Genomic DNA, 12,732 nt, shown 5'->3' with positions numbered 1-12,732 from the left:
ACAAACTTTGACATCTTACTATTGTCAGCAAGTGTATTAATGAGAAATAAATCACACTTTATCTCAAATTAATTTTAATAAATATTAAAAATTATTATTATGTAACAATATTTTATGTTAATAAGGGGAAAAACTCATGATATGGTTAACTTTTATACTTTTGTCCCTTACAGTATATAATATCCTATGCATATTCAATTTTGGTTCCTTACCATCCCACAATACTCTGAGAAAATTTACAAGTATTTTGGAATATTCTAAGTATATCCTGGGAAATACTTATGAGAAATATATGTAGAATGTTCCAAGAATATCTCAGTTTGGAATATTCTTTTAATTTATGGGAAGGAATATGTCTGAAACATTCCAGCTGTATTTCAGGGGAATATTTTTGTACATTGTAAAAAATACTTCACGTGTTTTTGAAAAGAATACTAAGCCTTGAAAAAGGATGGGTTGTGTTGGTTTCTTCTGTACGAGTCCAAATAAAATCTTTAGATTTTGACAGGATAACAGATTTTATTCTGTTTATAGCTATTATTATTTCTGTTTATAGCTATAATGTCTGGAACATTCATAGAACTTGTAAAAAATATTCCTTATATATTTTTGAAAGTATTCATAGTATATGAAAACTGGCAGAAACTTAGATAGTCTATGTATGTTTCATATATCTCAGCATCTGTGGCAGTGCAAAGCAATAGACATTTGCAAGATCGTTATGTAATTGTTTAGTTGTATTAGGTACTAAATGGATTAAATGCATATGTTTTTTTTCGATTTTGTTTTAGTTTTTTCTATTTTAACACATTTTGCTGTTCTAGAATCATTAAGTTCAGTCTAGTAGTTCCATGGATTTGAAAGACATGATGTTTAATAGTATGGTAGCATATTGTTATTTCTGCTGCCTTTTATTATTTTCCCCTACTTTGGCGATTTTGACCAAAAGAAAAAAGAAGGGGAAAAACACTCCCTTCTCTTTTTGAAGCACATGCAGCGTATATGTGCACATGCTTTACATTCTATTAATGATTTTTACATCTACTTTTTCACACCAAGTGCAGTAGAAAGGTAATGCTTATACATTATACACTTTGCTTCACTGTTGTTTTTTCCTTGTTTTATGAAGCGCCATTCCTCTGAATATATATTTTGAAATGAATACTTTCTAATTGGCATATTGAATTCATTTTCATGCATAAAAATTACTAAACAAATAATTAAATTCAATTAATTAGCTGTACTACTACTAATAACAGAATTACTAAATATTATTATTATGTATTATACTTCAAGTATTGTCTCACTTTTATTGAAAAGAAGAACTGCACAATATACTACATGACAGTTCACGTCAGATGCCAACGGACAAAGTAAATTAGGCATTACAAATATTAAAATAATGTTTATATGAATTGGTTTGCTGTTAACAAAGTTACCAGCAAAATTCAATTTCTTCAGTTTTCTGTTGTGGTTGATGCCAGCAATGAGAAATGTTTTCTAACCTTTTTTATGCAATGAGATAGGAACATTGTTACATGAACTGGCTTATCTTTAAATATTGAATCAAGACTACTGCCAATAATTTAAAAATAACAGATAATGCTAAGACAGAAAGTTATCCACAATTAAGTTTTTATCTTGTTGACTGTGGTGAAATCAACTACGTAAGGACCACTAAACATATATAAAAAAAAAAGTCACTTATATATCCATTATGATATTTGACTCATCTATTAAAATATTTGATTGCAATTCAGGAAATAAAAAACACCATCCAAATTCTTAGCCAGAAAGTTGTACCAGACTTTGAGAAGTACCAGATAAAGTCCACCAACTGTGCCAAAGATAGTTAAAATTCTTATAAAATTAAGACAGTCACATGGAGACAATGGTTTCCAACAAAGGCAAAATTTGAGAAGAAAACTGTTTTTCATACTGGAAATTAGGCACAAGAATCTCATTGCTTATTCTATTCTGAAAATTTTCTTTTGAATGGGAAAGCTGGGTTAAACTGATGCTAAAAAAATTTTGTCTTGAGATAATGAATGTTTTCATAAAAAACTGGGAACTGTCTTGGGAAAGTGAGGCATCTGGCAACCCCAGACTAGCTGATTGTTTCTATAATTGATAGCCTAGCCATAATTTGGAATAAGTAGATTCCATTTATGGAGTAGCTAACTCCAGAAATGGGAAAAATACATCAAGGAAAGTAATATTTATGTGCTACACCAAGTTTTGAAATTATGATTCGATCTGTAGCTTCATATCTGATTCATATGTTAAGATCTGAAAGAAAAATTCTATTCTTCTTGTTAAGGACATGTTGCTAGAAAGGTACAAATATTTATTCAAAAGTTATTGCCACTTTTAGTTCTTGCCATAGTTTTTAGCTTCAATTATCAATTTTAGCTTCAATTTAGCGTCATTCTTCTTAAATACCGGGTGGCCATGATTAAACTGACGGTGCTCACAGTGTTCTGTAGCGCTATCTATTTGCGAGAATGACGCCACATTTTGTAGGAAGATTAAACAAGACGGGGGACGAAGGATTCCGCAAAAAAAAGATTAGTTCCAAACATCACCGCTAGGGAAATATTTGGCGCTGTGTAATAGAAAATAGAGTGTTAACAAATGCAAATTAATATGGAATAAAATTTATCGTAGGTCCATTCTTCTATGAGAACGTTACCGCAACAGGATCGGAAACCTGTTCTGTTACCGGAGAGAAATATCGCCACATGTTGAACTGCTTTGTCATTCAGCAAAGACAGTGCCTGGGTGAAATCATTTTCATGCAAGATGGAGCCCCTCCACACGTTGTTGTACAGGTGCGAAAGATGCTACGACAAAAATTCACAACAGAAAGAGTCATTAGCCGCTACTTTCCAACTGCATGGCCATCTCGGTCGCCTGATCTTACCCCATGCGACTTCTGGCTATGGGGTTACCTTAAGTCCAAGGTCTATCAAGGAGTGGTCCAAAACCTGGCTACGTTGAAGGATAACATATCACGGACTGTACGGGAGATTCCTGCAGACATGTTACTTTCTGCTGTTGTGCATACTGTGAACAGAATGCAATATGTGGTCCACAACAACGGCAGCCACATTGAACCTCATTTGAATGCAAAGTAAAAGGTAATTTCCGTATTGATTTGCATTTGTTAACACTCTATTTTCTATTACACAGCGCCAAATAGTCCCCTAGCGGTGACTTTAGGAACTAAATTTTTTTTTTTTTTCACGGAACCTTCTTCCCCCCTTCTTGTTTAATCTTCCTACAAAATGTGGCGTCATTCTCGCAAATAGATCTCGCTACTGAACACTGTGAGCACTGTCAGTTTAATTATGGCCACCCGTTACTTTTTTCCAGCTGGTATGAGCTGCCTATTAAAAATTTCTTATAAATTGTTTGTAGTTCTTATAAATTGTTTGTAGTTACTTTAGGAACTAATTTTTTTTTTTCACGGAACCTTCTTCCCCCCTTCTTGTTTAATCTTCCTACAAAATGTGGCGTCATTCTCGCAAATAGATCTCGCTACAGAACACTGTGAGCACTGTCAGTTTAATTATGGCCACCCGTTACTTTTTTCCAGCTGGTATGAGCTGCCTATTAAAAATTTCTTATAAATTGTTTGTAGTTTCTCTGGTGGATAATAATTACTTAAGAACTGTATGAAACTTTTTTCTCCTCAAGTTTCTTTTAATTTTCATTAAAGTAAATTTTTGAATTAGATTTCTTTAGAATTTCTATCTGTATTTAAAATCTTTTAAACAGTTCAATTTTTTTTAAATAATTTTTTTTTTTAAATTTTGAAATGATAATTTGCAAAGTTTTTAAACTAAATTGACATTTATTATCATTATTTTTTTACAACTGATTTTTTGATTTGATATTATTAATTGATTTTAATGTGATATGTTTTTGTGAAATCCGTCGTACAATGTATGCTGTATTTTAGTGGAAAGTAATTTGACATTTAAATAAATTTATTTTGTTTCAGGAAAGAATTGAATTCTATGAAAGAAATTGATGAAGACTGCACTCTTACTCAATTAAGTCAAGCATGGGTTAATTTATATAAGGTAAATAGACTACAAATGTTAATTTGAAATTAAGAAGTGACAGTTTCTTGCCTTGTCTGTGAGGATTATTGAAGATTTTGCGTAACTGTCTGACCAGAGGTCTATGAATGGGACATCTGTTTATCCTGGGTGTATGCACAGAACATTTGATTTCATAGATCAATTTAGCAGTAATTGCCATACTTGTGCAGAAACTGCAATTTCAACTTCGATCAATTTCACGGAAGGAAAAAAAAATATATCTTTTAGTTTATGAATTTTGTACCACAGTCAGAGAATTAAGTATAACTTCCCCCTTCTTTGAATTATAAATATCTGGTAATTTTATTTTAAATGTTCAAATAACAAACATTCAGTAATGAATGCAATAATTCAATAATGCATTTATAAGGTATTTTCTCCCTCCTTCCGTCATGCCTTCGAAGTGTAGTGGTATCACACTTGGCTCATATTTGAGAGGTCCAGGTTTGAGTCCCGATGAGGGCATTGCATATTTTTCATGTTTCCTGCTTCAAAATACCCTAATGTCTACAGTGGCACCCACACTAGAAGTTGGTGGACGATAATTTATCACCACCAGAATTTGGCGATTGTGTCTCATAATCCCCAGTCGCCATTTAAAAAGGGAGTGTTTAAGATATTTTCTCAATCGTTCCAGCATGCCTTCATGGTGTAATGGTAGCACTCTGGATGCAAAATTTGAAAGGTCCAGATTTGAGTCCCAATGAGGGCATTGCACATTTTTCATATCTCTTACTTCAAAAGAATCTAATGACCACACATTTTAAATTTGGATTTATCTGTAGGACATTTTTTGTTTTAATTTTAAAACAATCTTTTATAAGAGTTATTTTTTCTTCACAGAATGGAGAAAAACTTCAAGATGCTTATTACATTTTTCAAGAACTTAGTGATAAATACTCCCCAACACCATTGCTTTTGAATGGTCAAGCTGCAGCTCTGATTGCAATAGGAAAATATGAGGAAGCAGAGCCTTTATTGCAAGAAGCTTTAGATAAGGTAATTTTCTAAAGGAAGAAGTGTTTGTTATGGATATTAATTTTATTTTAAAAGTTTCATTAATAATGAAAATATTGTTTATGTATTCTTTTTATTTATTTAGTAAATAGTTTTAAAATCCTTAACACCAGAATGCATATAAATTTAATTCTGATATAATTTTTAGTTAAGATATTGAATAATGGCAGATTAGTCAGCTTTCATTACTATTCTTGTAGCTCAATCCATTGTAACTTAAGGAGACTCAGTGCCTTTTGGGGCAAAAATTTTTCGTTTTTGTATGTATTCTGCAGTTCATCATAAATAAGTAGGTTTTGCATATTTTAGAATAATAGTTCAACGTTTCTTGAATAATCTTTAAATAAATGATTTTATATTTACCATTTAAATATATATATATATATATATGTATGTATATTAAAGAATTAAAAATATAAACATAAAATTAAAAATAAATTCACTTACCTCTTGTTTCCTGTGTGATAACTTTTAAAATATATTGTAACAACACAACGTGTGTATCCTTAGAAAACTTCCTGTTCTCTTGGGAACGAACACTAGTATCCACCATAAGGCCAGTGAAAGTGATCAAGAAAAACTCGTTAAGGAAACATTTTTTGGCAGTGTTTCCATTGACTCATTTGTAAGAGTAAAAAGATGGCTTTTGTCTACAAAATGCCAAGAGAATAAGATGCGTTTGAATGTCGGGAAAATGTTATCTTTCCCCTTCTGTGATACTGCTGTAATATTACTTTCTAATTAACCAAGAAAGGCCCATGTTTTTAAATAAATAAAAAAGGACAATCTGTCTAGTTATTTTCTGTCCCAGAAGCTTTTTGATGTTACAGCTTAGTTTTATTGGTGGCAGTGCTGCAATATGAAATCCACAGAATTATTTTTAGTTTGACAATCAAACAAGAACTCTTGTGTATTACTTTAAAAAGACTGCGGGCATCAGTCCGGCTAAAGAAGAGGATAATCAGGCTCCAAAATATAGCTCACCCTAAGTTTTGCGGGATAGTCAATGTCTGAAGATCTTCAGTATTGTTAAGTTTTTTTATAACTGCCAGTGTTTTGTTGGACCACCAATGCCCACAGAAGTTTTAGTTAAGAGAAGAGTACCATCAGGCTCTGAAATTTAGCTCATCTTTAAGTATCTCAACACTCAATGTCCGAAGATCTGCAGCATCAATAAGTTTTGTAGAACCACAGGTGGTTGTAAATATTTTAGTGAAGAGAAGAGGACCGCCAGGCTCTGAAAATTTTACGGTACGGTCAGTTGTTCGAAGATCTACAGCATTATGTTCAAGTGTAGAACCAGCAGTGTCTGAAAAGTATGTGTGTTGTGAAAAGTGCTTTAAAATGTTTGGACCATCAATATCCATGAAAATTTTAAGTTGGGATTTAGATCTATAGGTTCCAGGCTCCAACCAGGAGGCCAAGCTTACAAATCCAGGCAGGTTAGTACCTTGGATTTTTTTATATTGAGACAGTGAAGTAATTTATTTCTGTAATTTTTGCCAGTTCACATGACTTTCCTTTTAATCAACATTGTTTTCTATAAAGCTTAAAGAAATGTGTTGCTTTGTGTTTCAAATAAGAAAGCATAAATTTTAGGAATTTGAATTTGTATTAATAGATTTTTTAACATCTGAAATGTTGATGAGTTCTGCTGAAATTAAGCTTATATAGTTGAATGTGCAAGAGAGAAAGAATTATAATAATTCTGATGGCTCTAAATTCTACCTGGTATTTTGACATTTTCCAGTTCTTATAATTCTTACACAAACTAATTTTTATATTCCTTAAGGGCAAATTCTAATATTTATTTAAAACATTCAAGATGACCTAGAAATGCTATGTCAAAATAACAAGTAAAATTTAGAACCTTCAAGGTTCTAATCTAGAATCTCGAAGGCCCTAATCTAATCTAGAATCTGAAGTTCCTATCATTTCTATGTCATCTATCATTTCTATGTCATCTTGAATGTTTTAAATATTAGAAGTTTCCCGTAAGGAGTATAAAACATTAGTTTGTGTAAGAACTGCAAAATTTTCAGTTGAACCTGTTAAAGTTAAATGCCTTATGATTAAACTGTTGTTATATTGAAGTTTAGTTATGAGCATTTATATATTTTTTAAAACTTTGCTTTTGAATGCATACTTTAATATACCTAGACAATTTTCATGACATACTGTATTATCATAAATCCACAAGTAGACCAATTATAAATGAATGCCTAATGTGCATATTATAGTGTATATCTTGAACTTGTGTTTTAGATCAGTTGAATTTGTTGTGAAAAAATTAAGGGTTAAATTTTGCTCCTCACAGTTGAAATTGCTATTTGTTTAAAAAAAATGTATATATAAAAAGAAAGTCATTAGCTTTTGATCATAAATTTTGGTTATATCATGGCATTTTTAGCAAACGTTTGAGAAAAGGTCAGACCTGACTTTAGAATAATGGATCTAAGACTGCTGATTATGAGAAATGAAGCTTACGAGGAGGAACTTTTGAAAAGTCTGTTGGAAAATATTACTTCAGTGAGGTTTGAGAGGGGAAAAAAAAAAGAAGGAAAATAGAATTAAAAGAGAAGAGGAAGGAGAGAATTAAAAAGAGAAGAGGAAGAGAGCCAAAATAGAATTAGGAGAGAAGAAAGAGAATTCAAAATAACCAAAATGAAATTGCAGGCTGCTAACAGAAATGATCTATTAATTTGTAGAAATGAAGAAAGTACGCTTAGAAAAAGCTGTTTCGATTTCCAAAAAATTATCCAAAAACTTGACCCAAGATTAAAAATAAAGATTAGTTTATACCTAGCCATGTTTGAGCGCCAAGCAAAGCTTGAGGGTCTAAATCAATCACAATGTGTTTCTGTTTTACCGACACTTTTCTAGCTGATTATGCAAGAGCCAGAACAACAGGCTTATGGTTATGCTTATGTAAAAGGAATACTGTTTAAAAGGTTTAAGCTTAATCCAGAAAAATTTCACATCAAATTTATGCAATACCCAAAAAATCCTCAAATTACTTGGAGGGGTTTACCTTTGAATTAAGGAATTATTTGGAAGATTGGAACACAGGCTTAAAATTAAAGATTTTGAACTTTTAAAAGATCTTATGATAATGGATCAAATGAAGCATCAAGTAAATTTCGAAGTGTATCAGCATTATATTGATGAATGATCAAAGATAACATCTCCAAATAAATTAGAAGAGTTGTTAGAAGATTATGAAAATGCATGTGAATGACGGAAAATGATCAGCAGTGATCATTTTCCAGGAGTGATCATTTTTTCATCACTCCTGATCATAGTTCTGAGTAACAAAAAGGCAGTAAAAATATTACCAGTGTGGAAGGAAAGCTATATATGCCACTGAAAAAAAGGAATCCTTCTGAAATCAGAATGAATGGCATTTTGATATACATAAACCTCAAGTATTAACAAGCAAGGTAGTTAGTACAATACTGTATGACCAACTTGGTCTAGATAATTTTTTTTTGCGCAATATGCTGCAAAATTAAGTAAATTAGAAATTGTAGTAAGCTCGCCTAAAAGTTACCAGAAGCTGTGGCTCTAAAAAAGTTCAACACATTTTAAAAAAACAATGTGATTGAAGGGTGAGAAATTATGCTACATGAGAAAATAAACACGGTAAAATATTAAGCGTTGGAAACTAGTAATGGCAAAAAATACAGTAAAATATCTATCGATGTGACACTTGAAAAGTTAAAACATATGAAAATCAAACCATAGAACAAGTTAAAACATAAATATATTTGTGCTTTCTGTTATAGCAAGTACAGAAAGAATTTAAATCACCAGCTATTGAATAGAGTGCAGGAGATTGAAGAATATTATGGAATATTATGGAAGAATATTATTGAAGAATATTACTTGGCATTTTGAAATAAACAGTAAAAAAAAAAAAAAAAAAAAAAAAAAAAAATTAAAAAGTGTTGATATATATTATGACCTATCAAGTACAGCAAAAGTAGACATTCAATTTTGGTTGACTGGGAAAAATATTCCCCGGTAAGCTAAATATGTTGAGAACAGAACTCCTTAGTTCTTGTCTCTAAGGCTTGAAAACATTTGAATTGCATTGTATTGATGCTATAGTTGCTGAGCACGGTCATACTATGCTCTGTTTACTGCCATATCATTGCAAACTGTGAACCCATTTGAAATCATATGAAATAATGTGAAAAGATCTGTAGAACCTGTAAAGAGAAATTTTGAAAAGGGTGTATTCTGTAAATTGATTGAGGAAGGTATCGATTTCGTAATTTATATGCAATGGACTGAGGCATGTAATGGAAGAATAGAAAATGTGAAAATTAGATTATCTGTTGGAGAACATCGTTGAGTGAATGAAATTTAACACTGGTGTGTAGGATAGTTCAGATTCTTCAGTTGATAATCTTTGTGGGATTGAAAATACCACAGTTTTTCTTTAAAAAAAAAGGAACTGTGCACAAATATATTATGACCTGAATACTGATGCGAAAGAGAACAAACAAAAAACAAGAAAATCCAACTTGAATAAATCTTGTGGTGTGAATTAGAGCAGTGCTGAATTGTAGACTTCCTTCTGCAATGAAAAAATATTGATGTGGAGCTTCATAAAATTGAGGGACATAAATAATTCTCAAACTTGACTTCCTCACTCAAACCCCAATAGCTGTAAACACAGTTTGTTTACATTTCGTTTAAAGGGCACTTGCATAAGTGACATTTTTTATTGCTGTGTGTGTAATTTTGGTCCGATTTCAAGGAAAGACAGGCCTATTTGGTTTGTTTAAAATGATTTTAATATTACAAATGGTTTTTTTAAAAATAATTTTGAAAAATTGATATTTTGAAGGTACAAAAGTACTAAGTGTGTTCTTCATGCTGCTTTTGAAGGAGATAACATTGTTAAAACATTTTACTGGTAAATAAATTCAAAATGAATTTTAATTTTCCTTTAAAGTTTTGAAGTAACAAGATGAAACATTTTAAAGCATTTAAAATTTACTAAGTTGCTTACTATAAATAGTTACTTACTATAAATCAAGTAAGTACTATAGTTACTTACTATAAATCAAAATACATCTTTCATACTGTCACTTCCTTTAAAATATTTACAAGTTATTTAGCACTTTCAAATAAAGTTGTAATAATAAATAGTTAATATACTGAATACAGTTTCATATTTGTGGGAAATAATTTATGTGGGAAATAATTTACTTTCTCAGAAGTCAAGGTACTAGTATAATATTTATTTTCAATCTTTTCAGAAAAAAATTTTTGATGAAGCATTTACTCTTTCAAAAAAATTCCATGATGAGTTTTCATGAAGTTTCTGCTATAGATGATGGTTAATAAACCGTTATTTGATAGATAGAGGGAACTTTATTATCATAATTTATTTCTTCCTTATTATCTGTTTCTCTCCTAAATGTAGTTACCAGATATTTAAATCTGGTCAAACCTGCTATAGCACTTTTTAAAAATAAGAGATCTAATAAAGGAGTTTTTGAGTTTTATTTTATATTTGAGTAAGTTTTCTATGTACATTTTTTATTTTTAGATGCCTTGTCTTACATAATAGAGGTTTATTCATTTTAATTGCATTTACGCTGATGTTTTATTGTCATTAGACTCCATCAGAAAGACCCAAGAATCACGAAAAAATTCAGCAAACGGCTAAAGCCAACTTTATTTAATATGTGAAAAAAGGCAATTGCATTTCACAAGAGGCTAAATGCTGAAACATTGTAAGGTTATTTTGATTTTATTAACAGTTTTAATTTTGAGTTAAACTTCTTTCCTATCAAATCTTTAACTTCAACTTACAACTTCCGGCCAGAACGTAGTTTTAGAATCATGTCTGAATACTTAATGAGGAAGAGCAGTATTTAACCGCGAAGTTCTACTTGCTGAGTGAGAGAGGATCAGAGTTTCTGATTTGCGCACGTCTGCCTTTTTGGCTACTCTCTCTCAAAGTTGTTATTACACTCGGCCGTACTCAGGCCCTGGATAGCTTTGTAATCAACTAGAGTTAAGGGGCCAACTCGGTTAGAATCTTGATAGCTTCGGCTATCCCTTTAGTTTAGATTAGTTTTAGCTCTTTATATCTTAAGTTAAAAGCCAAGTGTTCGGCTTTATTGTAAAAATCACACAATTTTTCTGCTGCCAAAATTATTCAAAAAAACATCTTCTATTGGAGAACTGGATTTTCTAGAGGCATTTCACAGTCAAAAAAATCTTTCATCTTTCTGTTCTGGTTAACGATCCTAATTCCAATCCATCTTTGCCTTCGGCCTTTAAAGGAATTATGCTTTAGTTTTGGTTTCATCAACAGATGGCGCCACTAGCTTATTTTCTGTCCAGGCTTTCTTATCTTATCTGATCATTATATCCTATCACGTTCATTTGCGCTTTTGCAGCTGAGGATGGCGGTTCAGTAAAACCATAGAAACTAGTCTTGTGAAAATTTGAAAATATAACGCTGATTTTTTTTGTTTGACTTCTGAATTAGTATGTGTTCCTCAATTTCCTGTACACATCGCTGAGAGGGAAATTCTGAACGCCAGGTTTTGTCGGCAAATCCCTTGGGGCATTTTACCTCCACTTTCTAGTGGCGTAATAGCATTACATCTGTGGAACCTTTCTTTCTTGCATAGGCGTTCTTTGGTTAGAACACGGAGTATAATGACACAGAGTACTTTGGTTAGAACATGTATCATTATACCCCGTGGGTTAAAAAAACCTTCGTATTCTATTCTAACTTCTATGTATGGTACACACGGGATTGACGACATTATGATAAGCAGTAAACAGGTCATTTTGGTATTGGCGACAGTTTTCAAAATCGGGCCAATGCCTTACCGTATACTAGGATTTACCACAAAATCTTTTAAACCTTTTTTTTTTTTTTTCCTTTTTAATAAATGCTTTATTTGTCATTTTGCAATAAAAAATAGTAATCAGTCATCTAGGCTAACCATGAAATATAACTATATTCGCTAAAATATCGTGTATTATTCTAGTTCAATTTTTAAGTAATTATCTTTATTTTTATGTTATTTGTATCATGTTGCTTCTTCCCTCTAAATTTATTTATTGTTAGTAAATAATACTTACAAATTTCAGGAAATTTTCTCTCGAACATGCGTGAAATTGATTCTAGCAGTATGACGACATACCATCACGAATTTTAATCCGCATATTGTCTGCTTATGTATGCTGCTGAATAAATATAAAATACATTAATTTATTTAAAAATATCATTAAATAAAATTCCTTCTTTTGTTTAGCTTTAAAAATGTCTGCAAAAAAAGACATTTTTAATCCAGATTAGGCAGATTCTAATCTCTATCTTCAGTGGAGAAAACAATTCCTATTATAGTTAAAATCATATGCTTTGAGGAATTATATATATAAGTCGTATGTAATTAGCAAGTTTTTTGTGTTTTCAGGTAATACCATAATTAATTTACCTCTTAGCACAGTCAACGTGAATTACGCGGATGGACTGGAATTTTCTTAAAACACAACTGGAAAAGTCAGAGAATTTCATTTTTCTGTTTGAGTGGCAACCCTGTATTTAGCCCAGGAGACAATTGCATCT

At 31.4% G+C, this 12,732-nt stretch overlaps 1 protein-coding gene across 3 annotated transcripts in view; it reads left to right on the top strand.

The window, feature by feature from the left end:
- epsilonCOP (coatomer subunit epsilon) overlaps positions 1–12,732 on the top strand; it is a 70,095-nt gene that overhangs the window by 38,015 nt on the left and 19,348 nt on the right. For all 3 annotated transcript variants that reach the window (XM_085815190.1, XM_085815191.1, XM_085815189.1), the window contains 2 exons: positions 4,007–4,088; positions 4,953–5,108. In XM_085815190.1, coding sequence (XP_085671316.1) covers positions 4,007–4,088; positions 4,953–5,108 — 238 coding nt within the window. The remainder of the gene's footprint in view (positions 1–4,006; positions 4,089–4,952; positions 5,109–12,732) is intronic.

This window comes from Stegodyphus dumicola, chromosome 4 (assembly GCF_044657685.1).
Source record: "Stegodyphus dumicola isolate Sdum_Otavi_A_Nest chromosome 4, ASM4465768v1".
NCBI lineage: Eukaryota > Metazoa > Arthropoda > Arachnida > Araneae > Eresidae > Stegodyphus > Stegodyphus dumicola.
This window is presented reverse-complemented; position numbering and strand designations above follow the sequence as displayed.